General features: G+C 40.5%; 1 protein-coding gene across 1 annotated transcript; it reads left to right on the forward strand.

Annotated features, from left to right (window-relative positions):
* Positions 1–26099, forward strand: ift122 (intraflagellar transport 122 homolog (Chlamydomonas)). Its single transcript, XM_085443856.1, has 29 exons — positions 1–65; positions 2795–2861; positions 2962–3046; positions 3134–3212; positions 3322–3398; positions 3489–3555; positions 3644–3790; positions 4527–4602; positions 6385–6576; positions 6963–7101; positions 7553–7755; positions 8652–8789; positions 8980–9144; positions 9365–9562; positions 10323–10463; positions 10829–10882; positions 11557–11718; positions 14239–14405; positions 16934–17105; positions 18367–18469; positions 21432–21572; positions 21674–21771; positions 22703–22803; positions 23838–24003; positions 24085–24202; positions 24301–24429; positions 25008–25084; positions 25200–25364; positions 25502–26099. The coding sequence occupies exons 1-29, from the start codon at positions 22–24 to the stop codon at positions 25586–25588; spliced, it is 3558 nt and encodes a 1185-aa protein (XP_085299982.1). The 5' UTR covers positions 1–21; the 3' UTR covers positions 25589–26099.
* Positions 26100–26117: the final 18 nt, after the last annotated feature.

Below are 26117 nucleotides of genomic sequence, written 5' to 3' on the forward strand. Positions count from 1 at the left end.
TTTTTCAGTTAAAGAGCGGAAATGAGAGCCGTCCTAGCATGGAAGGAAACGATCCGTGAGCAATGGTAGGAATCTGGGTGATTAGGTTTGCGCTGTCAGCCTCGTCCCGATGCTCAGATGTAACGCTAGGTGGTTAGCAACGGTGGTTGCTATGTAAACTAGTGTTAGCCTGCTAACTAGCTTTAGCATCGCGGCTATTCAATTATCACCATTTTTCAAATCGCTCTCATATTAGATGTCGTGCATTATGTATTTTCAATAAGTACAGTAGCTTATGATGGTTCTTTGGTAACCGATATAATCATAGACGTATGATTTCTAGTTCTCATTACGGGGTTTTTTGGGTGCTGTGCAGAATTGCGTGCTCCTAATAACATATTTTTATTAAACAATCTTTTTAAATAAGGTATTAACTTATTTTCTATTATTTCCCATTACATTCTTGTCAGGAATTAAGGTAGTTCTGTTTAGTCCAGCATTTAAAAGATCAGACTTCCCGAAAAAACAAATCCGAGTAGGTGTTTGGAGAGATGCTTTTGTGCTGTTTCAGAGGGAGAATGGAAATCACAGAGTAACTCACAATACTCTAATGCCCACTAAAAAGTTTATATTATGATCAAATCAAATTACAATACTTGATATGTTGCAGGAGTCATCTTGGATAGATGGTTGTATCTGGATAGGAAAAATATGACTCCCCAAAAAGGCAAAAGCAGGACTTTATATACTTAGTATGATAACTGTGTTTGAGTGAGATAGTGTGGGATATGTTAATGATGCTGAGAAGTCACTTGAAACATTTTAACAGCTTTATTTGTTTTCTAATAAAAACATGCTGTAGTTTTAAATGAGATATTTCCAACTTCTTATATGCATAAATGGGAGTTAAGTTTTTTTGGTGGTATGATTCAATTAATTTTGAGCCACAGATCAATCACATTTTTCACTTTGACATTAGACAAAGACGTAGTCCAGTCCATCTAAAGTTTGACACCTATTGGTGTCCCTACCCCCAGTGGACCCACTAGGGATTTTTATTCATTTTATTTATAAAGGTTTTAATTTCCTGGCTTAAAACTCTATGCACGTAAGTACAATTGATCTGGATATAGTCAAGTAAAAGAGTGAACGTTTTTATCAGATGGCTTAACACAGTCTTTGAGCGTAAGAAGATGCCTGAAGAATGGAGAAGTGGTACTGATTTTTAAGAACAAGTGTGCAGTAACTACAGAGGGATAAAACTCGTAAGCCATACCATAGCTATGGGGAAAAGTGTTGTTGAAGTTAGCTTAAAGAGTGAGGTAATGATCAGTGAGCAGCTTCATGCCACAAAAGAGCACTACAGATGGGAATTTTGCTTTGAAAGTGTTGATTGGAGAAGTATGGGAATGTCAGAAGGACTTGAGCTGTGTCTTTGTGGATCTGAAGGAAGCATGTGATAAGCTGTCAGGAAGGGAACTGTGGTATTGCATGAGGAAGCCAGGAGTTGCAGAGAAGTACGTGAGGGTGGTGCAGCACATGTAATAGGACAGTGCAACAGTGGGGAGTTGTGTGGTACAGATGGGTTCGAGGTGAGGGTGGGATTACATCAGGGATTGTCTTTGAGCCCCTTTGAGCTTTGAAAGGTGGAGGTACAGACTGGAAAGAAGAGGAATGAAAGTAGAAGCAAGACAGAATACGTGTGTGAATGAGAGGGAGACAGGTGACAAGTTTTCAAGTAGCAGAAGTAGTTAAGGTGGACCAATTTAAATATCTGGGGTGAACCATCCAAAACAACAGACAGTGCACAAAAGAGGTGGAGGAGAGAGCACACGCAGGGTGGAGTGGATGGAGACGCGTGATTTTCCTTGTTGTTAGGTGCAAACATTTTTTGTATGTTTTGTGTGTGCGTGTGTGATTTTGTTGTTTGCACTTGTTTGTCCTTGCTAAAGATGTCCTCGTTTTCCTCAAACTCTGAATTTTATGTTTTTTTTGTTTATTCGGTCTATCCAAAATGGAAAAAAAGAGAAAAAGTCAGTGTGCTATATTAAAGAAATTCCCTAATTCAATACTGAAAGAAGACACTGGAGGTCCCAAGCTAGTTCACTCCTAATTCCAGTCGCAAACCCCAGATCAGGGAGGGAAGGTTGCATCAAAAGGGCATCCAGCATAAAATCTGTGCCAAATCAAATATGCAGATCCATCCGCTGTGGTGACCACTTGGGAAATAAGGTTGCAGCTGAAAGAACCTATTAAAGAAACATTGGACACTTGCAAATTCTCACACTTATGAAACTGGAAGCCATTATTCTCCATGCTTCACAGTGAGTGTTTTCACACCGAAACAGATTGTGTGCATCCTTGCAATCTAGCAAAACTGCTGAATGTTTTCCCTCTTCATACAAACCAGATTTTTCAGTGCTTTTATTTATTTATCCTTTTTTTTTACACCAGAATTCTTAACATCTATATTTCTAATATTTCTTTCATATTTCTTAACAACATATCTACTAATTCACAGTGTTGCAGTGACATGTTTTGGCTTTATCTTCACTCATAAGTTTGTGAATTCCTCCAAAACTTTCAACAGAGTTGGAGGGTTGCAAAACCTTCCCTGTGTGCACTTTGGCAGACAGCAATAACGTCCTTGTAAAATCCACCTCCATGGCATTGCCAGAGTTCAAAAACTCCACAGGGAACCTCCATTATATGATTTCAGTGATGAATGGATCCTCATAGCTGTTGCTCGTGAACTAATCAATTTATTGAAAAACCATTTCAACACGGATCTGTTATTTTGTTTTTTTTTCTGCAGCGTTTATGACCTTGCCTTCAAACCAGATGGTAGCCAACTCATAATTGCTGCAGGGCTTCGTGTCCTGGTAAGGCTTTTCTGTTTTCTTTAGCCTAAAAATGCAAACATGTAGAGAATACTTTCATCGTTCAACTCAATTTCACCTTTTTTTTGTTTTTTTGTTCCAGGTTTACGATGCAACAGATGGCAGTATTATTCAGCCTTTAAAAGGACACAAAGACATAGTGTACTGTGTGGCTTATGCCAAAGATGGTACTAAATTGATTTTCACTACATTTTTCTGTGTCGGTCATCTTATTTTTGTTCTTAATTCTTACTCAGTAGTGCATTCTTCTGCAGGTAAAAGATTTGCCTCAGGGTCAGCAGACAAAAGCATTATTATCTGGACTTCTAAACTGGAGGGTATTTTAAAATATACGTAAGCAGCGCTTTTACTTATTGCTTTAGTATTACAGAGTTGTAGTGTTACACCACGGTGCACAGTCTGTACTCCTCCATCATTTTTTCTTTTATTTGTTTATCTGTAGTCACAATGACTCTATCCAGTGTGTTGCCTACAACCCAGTCACTCACCAGCTTGCCTCCTGCTCATCTGGTGACTTTGGTGAGTGCACCTTAGTGGAGAACTTTGATAAATGTGACCTAATGTAAGTACATAGAGAAATTAAACATCTCAAACTTCTCATATTTTTAGGCCTGTGGTCTCCAGAGCAAAAATCTGTAAACAAACATAAAGTGAGCAGCAAAATAACATGTTGTGGGTAAGTGAAGTCTGGAGCAGCAACGTTTATGCAGCAGCAGTACATTTTCATTTGTGCATTTATGTTGCTGTGCATCATTTGCTTGCAGGTGGACAAACGACGGGCAATACCTTGCTCTGGGTATGATGAATGGAGTGGTGAGCATTCGGAACAAAAATGGGGAGGAGAAGGTCAAAATAGAGCGTCCAGGTGGCTCCTCTTCTCCTATCTGGTCCATTGCCTGGAATCCCTCCAAGTTAGTCCTAAGTTATTATAGAAATGGAAGGATGTCTCCACAGATTAACACATAGCCATGTATATTTTTGGTCTGTCCTTCCAAGATTTTGAGCCCAAATTGTGCAAAATTAGATTTCTTATTTAGGTGTAGTTTTTGTAGGGCCAGCAGGTGGCAGTGTTCAACCAGTGAGCGGTGGACCTTTCTCAATGATGGACTGAATTATGATGCCTGGGAACAGCTGTCTTTGCTCTATGATTCCCCCTACAGCCAAAGCAGAGAGTACAGCAATGAAAACGATGCAGGACCACAGAACAGGTCAATTAAGGGAAAAAGACGACACAAAGGTGAAAAGATGCGGGAAGTAGGATAAAGATAAAAGCCATAAAAGACAGTAGAGATTTTATTGCTGGGTTGCCTCATATGGGAAAGTTGGTAATCAAATTGTGGTCAAAACATGAGGTCAATCAGGGAACAGCGTTTGCTAGAGCCGCCAGAGATTCAGGGTTAATAGATGCAGAGGTACATGGGTTTATGCTGTATTCTGTCCTGAATTAAAACAGTTCTGGAAAATTAACATTAAAAGGCTTTGCATCCATTACTTTGCATCACTGAGAGAGTGACCGGCGTGTCCCCTAGCTGAAGGTTGGCTGCTCTGCTTTTCACTGTCATCATTACTTAAATGACAGATGCCTCATCAGTGCTGAATCTTGTGATTAATGCTTATGTCTGTAGTCATTTTGTTGTGTTTTCACAGGGATGAGCACAATGACATTCTGGCTGTGGCAGACTGGGGTCAGAAGCTCTCCTTTTATCAGCTCAGTGGAAAACAGGTGAATGTCACAACCTACCATAAACTATCATATTGTATGGCATTGTATTTAATATGTATTTGGTAACTTACTAATCATCATGTCATGGCTGAATAGCTCAGACACAGAGATACACTCCACATAAAGATGAGGTTGTGCTTGATGAAGAATCAAACACAGAACATGAGTTTTTATGTACCATGTGAATCCAAAAGTAAATGTGAAATTATTAATTTAGACACTGTGGACTTATTATTTTCAGTTTTGAAATCAACTTTTCAGTTTTACTTTCTGTAGACATTCCCCTCTATCCCAACCTTTAGGCTTGGCCAGTGGTGTTACCATTAAGTGGCCAAGTGAGGGCATTTAGTCTTTATATATTGATATGTTCTATTATGGATTGGTCATTTGACTTGGAACAGGCCCATTGGTATGTTACGGGTAATGGATAGGGGGTCATTAATGAAACATATGTATATTTTTGTAATGATATAGGCTTTGAGTTTATTGTAATTTTCCACTTGTCATCAGTACATTGTATTGTTTTGCACTGACCGATTGCCGATGGCGCTAACTTGCAACAGTTTTGCATAAAAATGATTAAAAACCACAAACTTAGAAAATTTTTGATTAACTATTATAGATAAAAGAATCAGTGTGGGTATGATAAACACAAGAAGAACTATCCACTATCCATTTTCTTAACTGCTTAAACAGTTTAGGGTCATGGGAAGGAGCTGAATCTTATCCAAGCTATCAAGTGGCTGTCATGCAGTGAAAGCTGGGCGAGTCCTAAGACAAAAAGACCAATTAAAAAACAAAAAAAGTAGTCACGTATAAAATTAAGCATCTTTTGCTCATTTTAGTTGCTCGAATAGCTTGGTCACTTTGTCACAAAATCTCAAAAAATATTGATTCCACACGGTGACACCAGATCATGCCTGCGTGGGTGTACAGACACCATGGTGATTTGTAATATCTATACAGTGTATACAGTATCTTGTTATCGCAACATGTTTGTTTCTAATCTATCTTCTCTGTTACTTTTAACTGTTGAAAAGGCTAAACACATGCATGACTAACCACATTTTCATGGGAAAACACCAGAAGACTTAGAACATTTTGAAACACTGTCAGTAATATGTGCTCTAACTTGCTAAAGCACTACGACGGCAACATCACAAAATTAGTCTGTTTGTTCAAAATATAACGTATTTAAAACTCTTTATGGAGTTTTTCCTGTTTTAATCAGACTGTCAGGGTCTATTGAAACCATAACAGTACATTGGAAGTGGTCCTGCTATGCTTTAATGCCCCCTTCGCAATTCCTCCTTCCTCCTAAATTCCCAGTGGGCGATATCGTAATTATAGACAAATATGCAGTGTTCATTACTCTGCCGTTATGCCTTAGGCTCATATTTTGTCATTGGCCTATTTATCTATTGAACATGCTGTTTTGATTACAACACCAAGAATTGTTCGCAATGAGAGAAAATAACTATGGATCGTCAGGGAAGCTTTATCCCAGAGTGAGGAAAACCAGATGTACCAAATGGGGCGACCTGATATGATGTTGTGCAAATGGACTTTGAAGACTGATACAAAGGAGGCTATTTAAACCAGAGAAACACTTTCTTTTTTGTCTGGCTTTTCATCGAACACTCAAAGGAATTGGTTGAATACTGAGGACTTTGAAGTGTGCAAGCCCAGACGGTGGGGAGTGCCGGCCTGGGCCCTTGGGCAATAACTGCAAGAAATGCTAGTTTTATTTTTAATGTCCTTTTCTCTCTTTGTCTCTCTCAGATTGGAAAAGACAGGACTCTCACCTACGACCCGTGCTGCGTCGGCTACTTCTCTAAGGGCGAGTATATAGTGATGGGTGGCTCTGATAAACAGGCGTCCCTCTACACAAAAGATGGTGTGCGGCTAGGAACTGTCGGAGAGCAGAACTCCTGGGTGTGGACTTGCCGGGTTAAGCCTGACTCCAACTTTGTGGTGGGTCCACAGCTTGTGAAGCCATATATCTAGAGAAATTGCTCTCACTGTGACATACGCCATTATTTAAGTGTTGTGATAGAAGAACAAGAATAAAATGCAACACGCTCAGAGCTCTGACGTTACATTTAGGGTGACATTTGATCCTCTAACAGAGTGCCTCCTTAACTGCACAGATGCACAAGCCGTTTCATTTTAAAGTAACACTTTCCCCGCTTTTCTTTTCACTGTGTTTAACTAAAAGTGACAGGAGAGATTTGGTTGCTAGCAGATTCTCTCAGTTCTGCCGTGTAGAGGCTTTAACAACAGGAACATTTTCCCACTCTCGCAGTCTGTTTTTAGAAGTGTTAATGGGATGTACTGCTACATTGTTGTCTCTTACCTAGGTTTTGGGCTGCCAGGATGGGACCATCGCCTGCTACCAACTTATCTTCAGTACAGTTCATGGCCTCTACAAGGATCGTTATGCTTACAGAGATAGCATGACTGATGTCATTGTCCAGCACCTCATCACTGAGCAAAAAGGTGCGCTTTTGCTCTGGTGTACAGGCTTCTGAGTTTAAGATAGGCTAGCTGTTGTGATGCCTCGTCAAAATAATTGTTTGCACATCTTGCAGCTTCACAGTGAGATGATCAAACAAAGCAATGCAGACAGCATTTGGGGAGATAAACTTCACTGTCATTTTCCTCTTGTCATATTATTCAAATTAATCTAATGTAAGGGCAGATGGCCTGCCTTTTTTAATGAGTAGATATCGAATGTTTTGGTGAACATCTTGCTATAATAGGATTTTCTATTTAAATGAGAGGTGACAGTCTTTAATTTCCTCGCACCAACGAGGGAGGAAGATTTGAAGGAAAAAAACCAAGGGCAAACTTATTCAACAGGATGCATCGGCTAAGATAATTAAACCTTCCTCACCCTCCTTTCATGACTACTCTCTCCCATTTATCTCAATTTTTTTCTTCCCCTCAGTGAGGATCAAGTGTCGTGAGCTCGTGAAGAAGATCGCCATCTATAGAAACCGCCTTGCCATCCAGCTGCCCGAGAAGATCCTCATCTACGAGCTCTATTCAGACGACTCCTCAGACATGCACTACCGCGTCAAGGAGAAAATATGCAGGAAGTTTGAATGCAACTTGCTGGTCGTCTGCTCCCAACATATCATTCTGTGTCAGGTCAGAAGAGATAGAGGTCCGCAGTTTTTTTTGTAGTGGCAAAATATACAAAAACATTCATTTAAAGTTGCTTGCGTCTGCCAGAGCCTGTGTGTATTTGTATTTTCTTTCAGTTATACTTCCTCTGGTCTCCAGTGGGGCTGCTGTTCTTTGTGAATTACACTAATGCACACTTGATTGTGCAAGAGGCTGCAGTGACATTTGAGCGCTATTAATACGATGAAAGCACAGTAAATCAATGTTTAGACATTTACTTCAAGCCCAAACAGTCCAGAAATGGAATGGCTGTTCCCCCAGATGTTTCTGCCTAGTTTGCAAAAGACTCCAGCTGTGCATGTGCTCTGTCTCTCTCCCTTTCTCAACCATCTTCAAACTGGATAAATTAAGCCAGTTGAATCAGGGGGAAGGCACCATAGTCTGTTGAACCAGTGGATGTCTCTTGGGTTTGCTCTCTGCTTCTTGTCTCTGTGTGTCTGACAGTCTGGTAGGGAGGAGGAGCGGCCGTAATGCGGCGGTTATTTCCTTTTAAATCTGTCTATGTGTGACAGAGGTGCTTCAGATCTCTCTATCAGGCGTACTCATGTTTCATGCCTAAAAGAACTTTTAGACCATATAAACGGGCTGTGTTCATGTGGTCTGTGCTGTATATGTCACTGTCAAATCAAATCACTGTTAATCTTTATGGCATTGCTTTCTTTAAACACCTTTTGATGCTTAAAAGAGCACTGTGTTTAGGATTTGCGAGACATTTACGAGTATGTTTGAATTGCTTAAAGGATGAGATTAACACACTGTGAAATGATGAAAACAGAAACGTTTGACAATGCTGCACCAGTCAGCGCTCCATTTGTCAAATATAATTGAAGCCTCAGCCTTCTTACTCTGCTCTTCTGCAGGAGAAGAGACTCCAGTGTCTGTCCTTCAACAGTGTGAGGGAAAAGGAATGGGTGATGGAATCTCTAATTCGATACATCAAAGTGATTGGTGGTCCACCAGGCAGAGAGGGTTTACTCGTAGGGTTAAAGAATGGCGCTGTGAGTACTCCAAGAAGATCCATTCTCACACAAAGTAACCACAGAAGTGGGAGTCATGCTCACATGCCAGTGCTCCTGGAATTTGAACATAAAGGAAACTGCTGTCCTAATGAAGAAAGCATTTTTTTTTGGATATATCTGTTACTGGAGCCAGTTACAACACAACTGATTCTCTATTCTCTGTTTGCAGATACTAAAGATATTTGTTGACAACCCGTTTCCCATCACGCTGCTGAAGCTAACAACGTCAGTGCGCTGCCTGGACATGAGCGCCTCCCGCAATAAACTGGCTGTGGTGGATGAGCATAACACTCTCCTTGTCTATGACATCAAGAGTAAAGAGCTACTTTTTCAGGTCAGCAGGCAGTGGAAAGGGCGTGACGAAGGAACCTAGCTTCGCGGGCTTTGAATTGCATTTCAGAGATGCAGTGGAGTGAAATAAAATGGAAACAAGCATGTGTGCTCAATTAGTTGCACTAAATACAGGAACAGGTTTACAATAGCCCAGACTTGTATGTGTTTCACAGTCACCTCTGACCTCATCTCCTGTGTACTTGCATTTGCTTTCCTTACAGGAGCCTAATGCCAATAGTGTAGCCTGGAACACCCAGTGTGAGGACATGCTGTGCTTCTCTGGGAATGGCTACCTTAATATCAAGGCTTGCAACTTCCCTGTACACCAGCAGAAGATGCAAGGCTTTATGGTCGGCTACAATGGCTCCAAGATATTCTGCCTCCATGTGTATTCCATGTCTGCAGTGGAGGTGCCGCAGGTGGGTATTATCTTGTCAGGCTGCTCATGTCTAGAAGCAGTGATGGCGCTCCGTGTGGTGGCACAGGTCTGTAGCCAAAATGCTTCTGAAATAAAAATGGTCAAAATGTAGTAATTTTGTGTGAAATTGAAACTGATGGTTAAAATTGTTACATGGTTCTTGCTTTTCATCATATGTTACTAGGTCATTTCTAATACTTCCTAAAGTATTCATCTAGTCTTTATGAAACTGGGCTCGTATGAACTGGAATTGTATCAAGTATAAATTCCAAATGTCAAATTTCAAATCTCAGTATATTATCTCTGTTTGACCTTTTGACCTCTACCCTTACCCTGGTATTGGCTGTTATATTAGTGTTCATAATGCCACAGAGTTATACGCTTTTTAAAGCATATTAAATATTAAAGAAGTAATATTTTTCATTCTCTTCCACAATATGCTGTTAAAAGTACTGTGACTCATCGAAATGCGTCCCAGCGAAATGCGCTTAACCTTTAAATTTCCTCCGTTGTTGCTCTGCATTAGTTCTACATGTCTGCAGAAACACGTGCCACGATCCTGGTCATTTTTATCATAAATATGGTATTTATTTGTACTACAAAGAAAGAAATGATATATATGGATGCAATTTATATCAGTTACGGAAAAAAAAGTGTTTCGTAAAGATGTTTTGTTTCTGTTTATTGATTGGTTTGTGGCCATTCTTTTCCACAAATTTGTATTTATAATGCTTTTAACTGTGATGGTGTTGGCCTGCCAGTCTGCACCCATGTACCAGTACTTGGAGAGGAAGATGTTTAAGGAGGCCTATCAGATTGCCTGCCTGGGTGTGACAGATAGTGACTGGAGGGATTTGGCCACAGAAGCCCTGGAGGGACTTGACTTTGAGACTGCCAAGAAGGTCAGCTCTCTCTCTCTCTCTCTCTCTCTCTCTCTCTCTCTCTCTCTCTCTCTCTCTCACACACTCACACTCACACACACACATTGTTTTGATTAAGTAAGGCAGATCTTACCATCCTTCACAATTTACTACTTCTAGTAAAATGAGCAATAGAAATATACAGTACCCTACTCTTCATCATGTTAACTGCAACCACTTAACGTCAAAACATGGACATTACCCAAGTTAGCCAAATCAACAGTGAAGCCACATCCTTAATCAGTGTCCGATGAAGAATTTTTAAGAAGCTAGTAATGCAAATAAGAACACAAAGCAACAGATTCTCAGACGCAATTATACTAAATCTTTCCTCTCCACCTTTTCAGGCCTTCATTAGAATCCGAGATCTGCGCTACCTGGAACTAATCAATAGCATTGAGGTAATGCTAAGTCCTCAGAGGCCTAATTTGGTTATAATTTTTTTTTGTTTTCTGTTTTTTTTTTTTCCTGGCTAGTGTATATCCTGACATCATTAAATAGTGAATCATAATTACTGTCATCATACAATAATGTCAGTAATTGTAAGGCTTTTTTCTGAACTAGACCTAAACCTCAAACAAAGGAGGAACCTGTATCCCGAGTGACCTTTTCCAGTTGAGTCCGCGCTGACATGCAAGCGCACAGCTAAGCATATGCACAAATCCTTAACAATGTGCTTGCTGAGCGGAGCAGAATCTGTTATGGCTTGGGTGTTTCTGCTTGTTCTTATTTGAAATGTGGAAATGTTCATCTTTGACAGTCTGTTTTTGTCAGTAAAATTATTATATATGGAAAGAAGTGTTTCTTTCGTTCAATAAAAATGGTGTTTGTTATTTCTGTGGCTGATGGCAGAAGAGGTTTGTGAAGATTCAACACCCTTCAGTCTTGTGTAACTCTATGTGTATGCAAAGCCACATGCATAACTGTGTGTGTGTGTGTGTGTGTGTGTGTGTGTGTGTGTGTGTGTGTGTGTGTGTGTGTGTGTGTGTGTGTGTGTGTGTGTGTGTGTGCATGCTAATATATGTGACTGTTAGTCTTAGCACCCAACTCAGTGTTTGTGTTGACTGATTTGTAGGAGAGGAAGAAGCGGGGTGAGAACGACAATGACCTGTTTCTGGCAGACGTCTACGCCTACCAGGGGAAATTCCACGAGGCAGCCAGGCTCTACAAACGTACTGGCCACGAATCCAGAGCGCTGAGCATGTACACTGACCTGCGCATGTTCGACTACGCCAAGGTGATTAAATCACTGACTAAAACACATGCTCTTACATATAAGATATTGTATCGATACAGACAAAAACACCTGCGAAGCATTGCATGTTTTCGGGATTTAGAGCATATGGTTTTCTTCAGCATGTGCAGTTATGCCAAATTGGGGCCCTGCACTGTGTTCAGACAGCCCCCCCTTTACTGTCTGTCTTTCATCTCCTCATATATCATCAGAATCTCTACATATATCATCTGATCTGCACACGCATGGCCAACGTTTACACACGTATCCCTGTACGACATATAGTTACAGTTGGAAGTGGGGCACAAAAGGAGAGAAATAAAGCCAGCGTCTGTTCCTACACAAACACTTTGATGAGGGGGTCAGTTGGAGCCGAGACAAATTCGTGCTTTATTATGTTTACATGCGGTGCCCCCACTTTTGATCATCACCGTTGCACTCGCATTGCTGGAGCAGATGACACAGCCATGACTCGTTCATGTATATTTGTGCTTGAGTTTGTATCAGATTGTATGTGTGTTTGATGTGGCTGCTGTATATTTATGTGGCTGTGTGGCCATCTGGTCCCTCCGGCTGTTTGTTTTAGGTAGGATGGACACCGGAGGGAAAGGCCTTGTAGCTGCCTGCTGTTTGTGTGACTCGCTTCCTCCTGTCTCACACTTGACCCACATGGTTCTGCCCATCTGAACTGGACTTTTCTTTCTCTCCTTTCAGACTACTGTTAGGAATCTGCTTTTGATAAACTGTTGGACATTACATTACATTGTTGGTTGTTGCCCATCTTAATGACTAATTATCAGAGGTGTGGACTCGAGTCACATGACTTGGACTCGAGTCAGACTCGAGTCATTAATTTTATGACTTTAGACTTGACTTGAAAAAATGTTCTAAGACTTGTGACTTGACTTGGACTTTTACACCAGTGACCTGGGACTTGAATTGGACTTGAACCGGTTTACTTGAAAAGACTTGATATTTTACCCCAAATATAAAATTTAACATGCATATTATATGGAGATTGAAAATGTGACGTCATTCACGGGTAGAACCGCAAAGGATTCTGGGAACTCGTGGCAAGCGGTACTAGCGCACGCAGGCTTTCAATTAAAATCAGTTACACAGCGATAAAAAGAAACACAAAAATGTCAAGAAGCTGTTGTATTATTAACTGCAATAGCCGGTCGCATGACAGCCACGGGAAGCCGACGGGTAAAGAGATCGGTTGTTATCGGATTACGTCGTTGAAGAGAAATTGTTCGAGCCATGTTTCCGAAGTAACAAAGAGGCGACTGGATTGCAGCCATTCAAAGATCAAATATAACGTCCCAGAACACTCCAGCTCACAGGTTAGTCTGCTCCAAGCATTTACACAAAGGTCAGTCTGCTGTTGTAGTTAATGCGTCATTTTTCTTAACATAATTGGTGATATAGGTTACAAGCAAGTCTGGCGCTGAGCAGAAATTGTCGCGCTATGCTCCTTTGTTTATTGTGCATAAATAGTAAATTGTCCTGACACAATATTGCGTTTCGCTTCTGTTATTATGGTACACTGACAAAAACACATACTTTTATTCACAGGATAAAACAGGTTTTTTGTATCACTAATTGTCCAGTACGATTACAGCATACAATATTATTGTCACTGCTACATTTCTGTGATGCTACCAGAAATTATTTCCACTACTAATTAATTACCGTTGAGCTCAAAGGTCCTATTAATAAACGGTTAACGAATGTGTATTTATGAAGACGATTTGTGAGACTGGTAAACTTATGATACGTACGATGGTCTTTCGTTCTACACGGTGCATTTCAAGGTCCTGCACCCATCCGTCGGTAAACTGTACCTGGGCTTGTTGCAGTGACCGGAAGTTACTAAACTTCATGAGTGTATGCACTCACTCCAAGAACCGTATAATTATAAATATGCATATAAATATGCTAAGATGAGATAGCTGACTTCATCTAACTAGCAAATGTTGTCCAGGCTACGTTGGTGATACAGTTTTTTTTTAATGTGTATGATATTTTTGTCATGCGATTTTAAAGCTGGTCCTACAACCGCATCCAAGAATAACATGCAGCTTATCTCAGAACTGTCGGTGAAAATTATTCTTGGAGCTAGGTTTAATTGAGCTGCATTTTAAAGAGGTGCAATTTCACAATTTGTGTATATTTTCTAAGTTCACTATTTTGTATGTGTTGAGAAAAACACAGATTTTAAAATTACATGGTCTAATATTTACATTTAGCATAACTGCAACATTATTTTTTCGTTTGTTTTTTTTTAAAGACTCGAAAGGACTTGAAATTCAAAGTTTCAGACTTGTGACTTGACTCGGACTTTTACACCAGTGACTTGAGACTCGACTCTGACTTGCCTGACATTACTTGAGACTTGACTTGAGACTTGAGGATAAAGACTTGAGACTTACTTGAGACTTGCAAAACAATGACTTGGTCCCACCTCTGCTAATTATTGAATGTGATGTAAAGTTTGAAACTTTCTCTCTCTTGCTGCAGGAGTTTGTTGGAGTGACAGACCCAAAGAGCTCTCGGATGCTGATGACCAAGCAGGCAGACTGGGCTAAGAGCAGCAGGGAGCCGCGGGCAGCAGCAGAGATGTACCTGTCAGCAGGAGAACATCTCAAAGCTATAGACATTATAGGCGAACACGGCTGGGCAGACATGTAGGTGTCAGTCTCTCTCTTAAACATTTTGAAATCCTGCTGCTCCTGTTTAACTTTCTTTAAAACGACCACATATGTGTGTGATTTCGAAATATAATATAAACTTATCCTAGATCTAGTTCTTCTGCTTCAAAGCTTTACAGAAAGAAAAATAAGTTAATATGCTTTAAATGTTCATTACATACATTCTCAGAGCTCTCCATCACCTTACTTTCTAGGTTTGGCAAAACTGTTGAGCCACCTACCCCATGTTACTTTTTCTTTTCTTGTAATTTCTTAAAGTAGTCTTCAGGAATAGTTCTCCAAGCTTTTTGAGGGACAATCAAAGCTCTTCTTTGGATGTTGGCATCCTTTTGTTCTATTCTCCGTGTAAGCTGATCCCGCACTGCTTTAGTAATCTTGAGGTCCAGGCTCTGAGGAGGCTAATCCATGGCTGATAGTCTTCCAATATGTGTTTTTCTCTTCAGGTGCTTTTACTGCATTGGCAGTGTGCTTGGAATTATGGTCATGCTGAAAAGTGAAGTTACTGCATATCATATAATTTCCAGATGGAATTGCATGGTGGATCACAATCTGACTGTACTTTTCTGTGCTCGTAATTACATCGGTTTTGACAAGATCCCCAACACCACTGGCTGAAATGCAGCCCCAAACCATGACTGAGACTCCAACATGTTTTGCAGATGGCTGTAAACACACATTGTTGCACCTCTGACGATCCCGCCATACTGACGATGACTTAAACCAAAGATTTCAAATTTGGATTCATCACTCCATAAAACCTGTTGCCACTGACTTTCAGTCCAGTTCTTGTGTAGTTTGGCATATATTGTCTTTTTCTAGATCTTGTCAGGTACATTTCTCAGGTCCAGTTTCAGGTTCTTGCGGAACTTGTTTCTTGTTTCATAAGAACATGCCTTTCAAATACTGTTCATCTACTGTAGTATTTTTTTCAGGCCTGCTGCTTCTTCTTTGTCCACTTGTCCAGTATCCTCAAATTTTTTCAAGGATAGGCACACCGTGCTAAGATATGCCAATTTCTTTGTCTAACAGCTCTTTGGAATCACCCTGACGAACGGTGCTATATTTAGTATTTCTTTCATAGATTGAAATAAATAAATGGGGAAGAAATGTAGTATTTTTGCAACAGGCTGCTAGTAACAAAGTGCCTAAAGGTACAATTTAACATGGGTTCTTTTTCAATTTGTCTGTTATGTGTAGATGTAGATCCCATGAGTTAGATAGCTTTTGTTTTTAATCTAGAATGATTCATGGGTAGATTTTAACTGGCTTAACAGCAACAACAATAAAAAAGCAAAACATTCCTCTGAAAATGGTCAGGCACAAGGTCTGACTAAAAATGAGTGTTAAAGCAGCCATTATCCAAAGAAAACGTCAGAAAACCTGGGGATCTATTACTCAAGACCAAAAAGATTACAATAAAGCCTATTCCTTTTTTATTTTTACTTGAGTGCTCTATCATTAGTGAAATGATGATGGGACAAAATACAATAACAGAGCAGCATTGTCCATTTAGATACAGAGACTCCTAATTTTACTTGTTGAAGTTTAAGTTGCAGTTTGTGTTTTAATTTAATAGCACAAGCAATAATAAACGTCCAGTAAATGTCATGAGTCTCAGTCACAGGCCATTAGAGCCAGATATGTGAAGGGGAAGCCATGAGGGCTAAACATGTTCCCAGAAACAAATACCTTTCCATTAAATGGGACTTACTGTGCTTTTCTTCATCTTCCGTTATATATACTGTTACAATGGCTGATGCTTGCAGTAAACATGGCCAAAGTTAATACTAATAATAATAATAATAATAGTAATGAAGTCAGCATATGTACAGGTAATCCCTATAAGCCAAAAGCTCAGACTTCAAACTGCTTTAACTGCTTATTTTAGGCAGTTTGACATCATACAGATGTAAGAGCAGTAATGAGAACCAGTATCCTTACAAGATTGTCTCAGGGAGACCACTCTGATTGTGAACAATCCACCCACTTGCTGCTTAAAGAAGGAAGAAATTTGTCTTAAACCATTCATTTCAGACAACTGATGAGCTGTGAGGCGGCACAAATGGCTATTATTAGATAGATAAGGATTATTTTGAACTGCAAAGCTGCTCTAGTAGAGACTAAGGATAAAAATATGGAGCTGGAAAGGAACATAAGAGTTCTCCTTTAAGGTTCTATCATACATCCATTATTGTTAATGTGTGTTGTGTGTCTGTGTTGTTGAAAACCAGGCAAATTGATATCTGGTGAGCATGTCAGAACTCCCTGCTGACTCCATCTGACCCACTCTCTGCACGCTGTAAGTGTCCTGTGGTGCTACCAGTGGGTCAGCGCAACTGACACTGCTGTTGAACATAGTCCGAGCTCTTTAGCCTGACTCAGATTCAGCTCGTGACCCTGACTGATTCACATTCTTTCTGGGGTCACGAGCATAGTTTGATACAGCAGGGTTCATCTTCTCCCGCCCTCTTTCTGTGTGCTCATTCCTGTCTTCTCTCACCCAGGCTGATCGACATCGCCCGTAAATTGGACAAGGCTGAACGCGAACCGCTAGCAAAATGTGCACTCCACTTTAAGAGGCTGAAACACCATGGCTATGCCTCAGAGACTTACTCTAAGATGGGGGACTTGAAGGCTCTGGTGCACCTGCATGTAGAAACTCTGCACTGGGAAGAGGTCTGACACACTTACGCACACCTGTTCAGCTTATTATAACTTATATATATATATAAAAAGTCCTGAGACAATCACATAAATATAATGTGAAGCATATAGGGCTGCACTTAACAAACTGCTGTGGCACTTGCACTATAAGCCACAAAGTACACTGCTCCATATTTGGGGTTTGTTCAATTTTGCAGGGATCCTCAGAAAAGTCCACTTTATTTGTCAGAGTAACCACAACTGAAAGCAAACAATAAGATAATATGGCTGCCTGATTTCTTTCTACACTGACAAACTGGAGCCACACACACTCCAGAGCTAATCATCCAGCTTTGGATTTCTCTGAATCCATGCCCACATGATGATTAGCTAGTGAGAAGCTCAAAACACTACTGCAGTGAAAGAGTATCAGCTTTAAATTCTGTTCTGCTTCCAATCAAATTCCTCCATCAAGGCGGATCATGGCAAGAAGAAAATATTGCATTTCTTTAATCCATCTGCAGTCTATAATCGAGTTAAAGGCGTTACAGAGATGCACATTGGCGATTTGCATGTTGAAACACTAGAGCCAAAAACAGAACATGAAATTATGATCACATGATTCTTGCTGTTATGTCTGTTGAAGGCTTCTTGGAATATTTAATCCTCAGAGAGGGAGAGACAGAGAAGAAAGAGCAGAGGAGGGAGGCAGAGGTTGAGAGAACTACTTGGCTTTATGTGCTTCAAGGGGGCGGGGTGGTGGACACCAAGACGAGCCAGACGGCACCACAGACTGAGTTACACCATAGGCCATATGGATGCTATTCACTGCTCCCACTCCTCTTTAAAACAAAGTATTTCTTTAAATGAATGGGCTCAAAGGGCTGAAACACACATTTGTTCTCCTTTACTGTATGGTATGACTGCTGTGTGATTCTTGGCTCAGATTTTGCCACAGGACGTTGAGCTAATTAGTCAGCGTGATAGGCGATATGTGTCCACGAAGCACTACAGCAGCTCTTTACAGTTTATACTGTCATTCGAACAGCACGAGACCTGCAGTTGGAGTTCTAATTGAGTGTGAAATCAATTTAGCTCATGCAATTTTCATTGTTCTCGGCTAATAAATAATGGTGAAGAAGTATTTGAACTTAAGGTAACATGTTTGGAAAATGTGCGGTAAGTGAAGTAGAGCCATAAATAGCCAGGGAGTACAGTGTTATTCTCTATATGTGGGACTAAAAACACAAGTCAGGCAGTCACAAGCATATGCTTCTTCTGTCTTTTGTCTCAGGCCTTCTCACTGGTGGAGAAACACCCGCAGTTCAAAAACGACGTCTTTGTGCCGTACGCCCAGTGGCTGGCTGAAAATGACCGTTTCGAGGAGGCTCAAAAGGGTGAGCTTTTACATCACCAGCAGGATTTCACTTTTGCTTTTAGTAAGCCAGTGGGAGAGGACTTATGTCACAGTTTCTTCTGCAATGCATCTGCTAGTGTTTACATATGGAAGTAATAAAGCAAGGCCTGCTCCAAAAACTGAAATGTCTCACTACTTCCTTGAGATTCTCTATATCCACTGTAAAACATGATCCTCTTTGCTCAAGCATAGCAGGACAGAGCTGGGCTGCCTGTTAACTGAATGACATGCTTCCATGCCTCTAATCACCAGTACTACAAGCAGCTCTGATGATGATTACCAACTGTAACCATAGTTATAATCAGCTCATAGATTTATAATTATGATCTCAGCAGGCATATTTCCTCTTCTACATAATCTTCTTCTGCCTGTCTCCACATGGAGTGCATGACTGAGCAGGTCTGGATGTACTGAAACTTGCCTGTGGTCATGCGTTTTGCTGATTGTGTGTATTTTAGTTTAGTATTGTGTTACTAATGATTGTAATGTGTCAAATTCTGGCCTGCCTCCTGTCCACTGCACTGGGACTTCTCAATAAATAACATTTTAAGAAATGATTAACTCTGCTTAACTCAGGTGACTTTGTTTGTTATATATTCTGGAGGTTTTAGCTGGAGCTCACTTGGTACCAAAATCAGGTTCTGATTAGTACTCCCAGGGGTTCAACAAGATTTTCAAGTACATCGTACCTAAAGCATTTCCTATTTCTTAAATTTGAAGTTGTCTTTTATTGCCAGACACGCTTCTCAGTATGTCCCCAAAAGATAATGTTGTTATCTTTATTTTGCTAACAGCACAATGTAAGCTGTAGTTGTCTGCATGGGAGCTCTGGCTAAAAGATTCTGACAATTGCTGCTGTGCTCTGCAACCTTGTCAGCTTGGTTTTTGTGTTTCTGTAAGGGGGAGGGGGAGGAGTGTGCGCCCATTACTAACAGTAACCATCAGTGTCTGAATGTGGTTTTTATTCAGTTAGACTGATGAATGTTTGCCATAATACAGCCTGACCCCTGCTGTGGTTGCAGGGGCAGGGTCATTACTGAGGTCGACTCCCTAAAGCTGTTTCTAATTACCCTCTGATTGGAACATGAAGGATAGTGGTGATGTTTATTACGGCTTTAAAGTCAAAATGTTTTGGCGTTTCATATTAAGAAGCTGCCGTCCTGCTTGGAAAGGACTGGTACTAGTTGTTGCCTGTTTTTTTTTGTTTTTGAAATGGGATGGCACTTCTTGTTAAATACTCTAGGTAATATGTGAGTTTACAAATGTGTATGTCCTATAATGTACTTTCACTTCTTTTTTCTTGGCTGTAATAATGTTATATAATTCTATAGAATGTAGTTTCATCAGATTAGTAGGAAAATTACAGACATTTTTATACATTTTCAGAGGTGTGAAAGTATTTTATTTTTTTTATTTTTTTATTTTTTATTTTTTGCAGCAATGTGGTTAGCACTGTTGCCTCACAGCAAGAAGGTCCTGAGTTTAATTTCACCATCAGGCCGGGTTCTTTCTGTGTGGAGTTTGCATGTTCTCCCCATGTTTGGGTAGCAGATGGGATAGGCTCTAGCCCCCCCTGCGACCCTGAAAAGGATAAGTGGAAGAGAATGGATGGATGGAAATATATAAATGCCCTAAAGTTAATTCTGTTCATGTAGATGTAGCATTTTCAGTGGGAGAAACATTTCCTCACTCATCCAAAAAATATATCAATGGTTTTCAATCCTAAACAGGTAATGAAAGATTTTTATTAAAGCTGAAAGTTTGTGCTCCAGTCACATCTTGATAGACGTTAGCAAGTGCTGTGTTTCCTCCCTTGAGATGCTCTGATAGGCTTTTACTACAGACACTCGTGCTCGTTCCTCCAGTTTTGTCTTCAGTAAAAGAAAAACATTCTCTCTTGCGAGATCAGGTGACTGTTGGGCCATTCCCGTTCTCACATGCCATTTGGAAACTCTTGGGTTGCTTTTGCAGTATGATTTGGATCATTATCCATTTGCACTCTGAAGTGCTGTCAGATTAGTTTTTCAACATTTGGCTGAATCTGAGCAGAGTTTATAGTCCTGTACACTTAAGCAGTCACATCATCAATAAACACTAGTGACCCAGTTCCACTGACAGCCATACATGCCCATGCCATAACACTGCTTCTTGTTCCTGAGTGTAACCAGTGGTTTGCAGCTTGTTGTAAACCCTCTGTATTTACAGTCACAAAGGCGTCTCTTGATTGCAGACTTTGAAAATGATACGCCCACCTCCCCGAGAGTGTTCTTGACTTAGTTAGATGTTGTGAAGTTGTTTTTCTTAACCATGTAAATAATTCTGTCAACATGCACTTTCCTTCTGTGGTCTTTCAGGCGTTTTTGGTGTTGATGAACTGGTCAGTGAAGTCATTTGTGCTAAAAATGAACCAGATTATTGATTTGGCCACTCCTAACACTGTTGCTATCGCTCTCTATGACAGGTTTATTTTCTTTTTTACAGCCTAATGATGGCTTCTCTCACTTGCATCGGCATCTTTTTGAAACTCATAAGCTACGAAATGAAAGCGTCACACTTAGACTCAATCCAGATCTTTTATCTGCTTATTTTGTCCTGGAATAACAAGGGAAATGTCTCACTTCGCTGTGAAACTGCAATTCATTTTGACCCTCTGAAAATAGTTGAATATGTATAAAAATGGTTTTAACTCTTAAACAGGTAACACTGTTTTTATTAAAGCTGAAATTTTGCACTTCAGTCACATCTTGATTGTTTGATTTAAATCTACTGCGGTGGTGTCCACAGGCTCAATTACAAAAAGTGTGTCATTGTCTAAATGGACTTAATTGCATGTGTCCCCAAACATAAAATAACAATTATGCTTTAAATTGTTTCTGTAAATTCAGCATTACCTCAAGAGCAGCCAGTCTGTATTTTACCACTTTTCTGCTTTTATTTTTCAGCATTTCACAAGGCTGGACTTCAGAATGAGGCCGTGAAAGTCTTAGAGCAGCTTACCCAGAATGCAGTAGTGGAGAACAGGTTCAACGATGCAGGGTACTATTACTGGATGCTGTCTATGCAGTGTCTAGATATTGCCAAAGGTAAGATGCACAGGTATCTTGAGAGCAACCAGCCATAACTCATTTTTACTGAAATGCTTAATGCATTTTTTTTTCTTTTCACCATTGTTTGTCTGAATCAGAAAGTGAAGAACAGAGAGGAGAAATGCTGAAGAAGTTTGAACGTTTTCAGCATCTCGCTGAGCTCTACCACGTGTATCGCTCAATCCAGCGATACACGGTAAGAATACGATACACCTTAAGTCAAGACAACTGTGAATCGGTGTTTAAGTAACAAGGACGACTTTTTTTTTTTTTTTTAGCTGTCAGATTGTGCGTACTTGGAAACAATACCTACTATGTAGTTAGGTAGTTTAGGTACAAAGTTCCTTCTGCATTTTCTCTCTTTTCTAACAGTCCACTGTGATTTCTGCGTACTTTTGAATCAACTTTTATACTCAAATTCATCCAGACTGCTGTGTATTTGACAAAATTAGGTCTGGCTCTGCAAGATTATGTCAATTCAAGAGAGTCACGGTTTAAAGAGAAATTAAAATATTCATAGAGGGTGTTGGGCAGGGGACAAAAGAGAGAATTAAAGGCATTCAGGTTGCAGTTTATTGAAGGGAAATATCAGCTTGAAGGAACCTCCATTATTAGATTCTTGAAACCTCCCTGACCTCTATTACCATCAGTCCTCTTTTCCGAGCCTGCAGCTCTAACTTACTTTCAAACAAGCAGTTCTGGCTTATGAGCCCTGTATGGGTGACCTGGCCTGTGTCAGCGTTCTCAGTTTGTTGTTTCAGCTTTTTGCTCTGCTATGGTCACACCCCTGCAACAGAGAGGCATCGCTGTGATCCAGGCCAGAGCAGGAAGCCTCTATATCTCATTTTAACTCTCCCAGACAGGCACTATAGATTTGAACTATCAACTATAGGGATAAAGGGCTGTTAGTGATTTTGTTTTTTTTTTAAGAAAATGCATCTTTTCCTTCAGGGTACTTTGAGCAGGAATGAGGCACTTTGAGTGGTTAGGCTGCTTTTAGATCAGGTTAAAAGATGACGGGAAAAAAAAGTTGGAAATGGAGCTTTTAAAACTTTCATCTGAGATTTCTAACACTTTGTGACCCCTTAAACTTACATGTGTATATTTTTAACTGTCTTTATCTGTAGGATGAGCCCTTCAGTTCTCACATGCCAGACACGCTCTTCAACATCTGCAGATTCCTCCTGAACAACCTCACAAAGGACATACCACCAGGCATCTCTAAAGTGTATCCTAACATTTCAGAAAATGGACTTAACGTAGTGTTAGATCTCAGCAAATATTTAGAAAATGGAGCATTATGGGGGCCTCTTAATGTGGAAAACTCTCTGTGACAGATAGATACCATTCTAAAATCACGACTGGCAGAGGCAGTGATAGAGCGGTGGAAAATAGATAGACGTAGGGAGAAATCAGGAGAGTGCTGCTGAGAGAAAGAAAAGGGGTGTTGATGGGGAGGAGGAGCCGATGCCAGCAAGAAACACATTTTCTGTTATCTAAACAAGTGCTTTGATTGCTGAACTTTGTGCAAAAGTATGCATACCAAAACACACTGAACAATACGTTTTAATTTGAACAAATACACACATACACGGTCGCGTACACCCACATGGGCAAATCTATGTAGGCACACATCGGACTCTGGAATGAGGAAGGAAAGCGCAGCCTTGGAAGAGGAAATCAGGCCGAACAGCTGCAATCCTCTGTGGCCAAGCTGAAATGTTCCAAAAACTTTGAACTTGGATTTATAGTCTCAGCAAATTGCATTCAACTTGGTTCAACACTTAAAACACTGCACGCACACACACAAAATTGCACTTAAACAGCTCCACAATAGGACGTGCACTGATCAAGAGTCACAAAACTGGGTGTGTAGGAGGAGAATCGAGAGCGGCTGGGTAGAGGGGCAAGAACAGAAACGATGTTGAGTTTTAGGTGATGGAGAAGTGCCTTTGTAGTGCTGTTGCAGCTGCAACTCATTGACCTCTGGTTGCCACTCTCAGAGCTCCTCTAGTAACAATATGTTTCTGTATAAATACAAATAAGCAACTCGTCCTCAATTAAAACACAAAAAAACCCTACAAACAAACTAATTTATTACTTTCTGGGCATGCAGTCAGTGTTGCTGGCTTAGCGCAGCTGATGTTCTGCTAATGTAACACAAGTATAAATACGCCCACAATATTTGGAATAAGATATCTACAAAGCAGTAATTCTGTGCCAAATCTTCCCCAGGTTTATTTTTCCTTGACCTGATTATAGAAACACTTTATATGCGCTGGCCAAGCAGAGCCGACAGCTTGGTGCATATAAGCTTGCAAGGTACGCATACGAGAAGCTGCAGGAGCTGCACATTCCCTCACGCTTCCAAGAGTCTATAGAGCTGGGCTGCCTCACCATTCGTTCCAAACCTTTCCACGACAAAGAGGTGTGTGTGTATGTGATGTTTTTGAAATTTTAGAGCTGTGACCTTTATCATATTTGTTAAACACACCTGTGTTTGCTGCAGGATCTGATTGAGGGCATGATGTGCTACCGCTGCTCCACCAACAACCCCCTGTTGAACAACCAGGGGAGTGTGTGCATTAACTGCAGGCAGCCTTTCATCTACTGCGCCTCGTCATATGGTCACTGACACTCATACACACCGTGCGCAGTATATGCCACCAAGGAATCTGCTTGTTTTATTAGAGTTTTTTTAAATGTCGCATGTGATTTTGTACAGATGTGCTGCCGCTGGTCCAGTTCTACCTGGAGGAAGACATCTCTGATGAGGATGCTCTGTCTCTTATTGATCTAGAAGTTCCTCACACAGATCAGAGGGCTGCACGATGGCAGGATATAGATAATGGTGGTATCCTTTGATCATCAGTTATATGTTGATATATAGACAAACAAGGGTTATTAATGTGTTATAAAAGAACTACTGAGCCTTTACTGTGCCGCAAGTCTGTGTTCATGCTGTAACACAGTGCACATCTCCTCAAAATGAAGCACGTGGCTCTCCTCTGCCTTGTGACAGTTCTAAGAAGCTGTTTAGTCTGCGCTGGCCTTGATTCTGTACTTGTGGGTAAGCTGTCAGAACTAAGTCATCTTAGCTCTCGAGCTAATAGGGTTACTGAGGCTCTCCTGTCTCATCTTAATGACACTAACCCTCTGAGAGCCGTAGCCACAGCCCTAGTGCAGGGATTAACCTGCATTAGCCAGCAGACCCTCAAGGGCACTGAGGTATGCTGTGTTCTTCCAGAGCCGTGAAGTGACTGACAGCCACAGCTAATTTTGAACACTTTGCCTCTTAGAAAAGTCTCTCGGGGATAATTTTGTAAGGGGTTTTCCTGCTCTGCAAACATAATTACTGAAGACACATGCGACACAAAATGTGTGAAATGTGTGCATCGCCTTGGTTATATGTTCTCAAATAAACACAATAAGATCTCCAATCTTTGAGGATGGATGAGGGTTTGGACGATGAAGAGGAAGATCCATTTACAGCCAAAATGAGCTTTGAGGTAATAAGAAAAAGGATAAAATAGATGAGGTGATTAATATTCTGCCAAATGGGCAAGCCAGCTGGACAGGGTGAAAGGACGGAGTTTATAATGGTTCATTTTTGTGTATAAACAGCAGGGGGGCTCAAACTTTGTCCCAGTCAAGGTGAGTCGTCCTGTGCTGCGCGCCATGAGCAGGAGGGACGTGCTGATCAAACGCTGGCCCAGGCCGCTCAAATGGGAATACTTCCGCTCCCTGCTGCCTGAAGTCAGCATTACCATGTGTCCTACCTGCTTCAAGGTACGGCGTTTATAATGCATTCAGCTAGCAGAACCCAGTGTTAACCACCTGGTGTCCTCTTTGACGAACAAAGTTTTTGAATTATTTCTTTATTTTCCTGTCAAGTTGCTCACACTCTCGTGCTGTGTTTATTGCAGATGTTTCACAGTGAAGATTATGAGCTTCTGGTGCTTCAGCATAACTGCTGCCCATACTGTCGGAGGCCCATCGACGAACCAAACTGACGGTGAACTGAAAGTGGAGCACCTAATTTATACATTTTTGTCTTCTGATTACATTTTCTTTAAAACTGTGCGGTACGTTTGGCGGGTGTACATTATAGGAGCAGCTCTTTGTTATCCAAGGTTGAACGGCTGAAGTAATACCTAGAGTGTTTGTGTGTCGGTCATTACAGAGTGTAAGAAAAGTGCACCATCAGCCAATAAAGCCTGGATTATTAGGATCAGATTACCCCGGGCCAGTCAGTGATTACATCATTCACTCTGTAAATGTACAGTGTAAACATATAAATAGAAAACTTTTTTTTTTTTTGGATATAATACAAAACGTGTTTGTTGTGTAGAGAATTTTCCTACTCACAACAATGAGATAATATTCTACCATCAAGTCTACAGCTTTATGCACTACAGCTGCACTGTATGTTTGATAACAATACAAGATCATCTGTTATTAAGTCAGAAGAATTTGATTTTTATATGCTTGCAAATATCCTTTGAATAAATTGTATATTGGCAATTTGTAAAACTGCGAGTT

The sequence above is a fragment of the Copadichromis virginalis genome, linkage group LG20 (assembly GCF_057382275.1).
Source record: "Copadichromis virginalis isolate Kocher_CV1m ecotype Utaka linkage group LG20, C_Virginalis_male_GT1.1, whole genome shotgun sequence".
Taxonomy (NCBI): Eukaryota; Metazoa; Chordata; class Actinopteri; order Cichliformes; family Cichlidae; genus Copadichromis; species Copadichromis virginalis.

Excerpts from the sequence above, each read along its gene's own strand:
- ift122 (XM_085443856.1), top strand. The coding sequence starts at position 22 with ATGAGAGCCGTCCTAGCATGGAAGGAAACGATCCGTGAGCAATG. Across the intron at positions 7,756-8,651 it reads AACATATCATTCTGTGTCAG|GAGAAGAGACTCCAGTGTCT; the intron begins GTCAGAAGAGAT and ends GCTCTTCTGCAG. Across the intron at positions 22,804-23,837 it reads CCACCAGGCATCTCTAAAGT|AAACACTTTATATGCGCTGG; the intron begins GTATCCTAACAT and ends ACCTGATTATAG.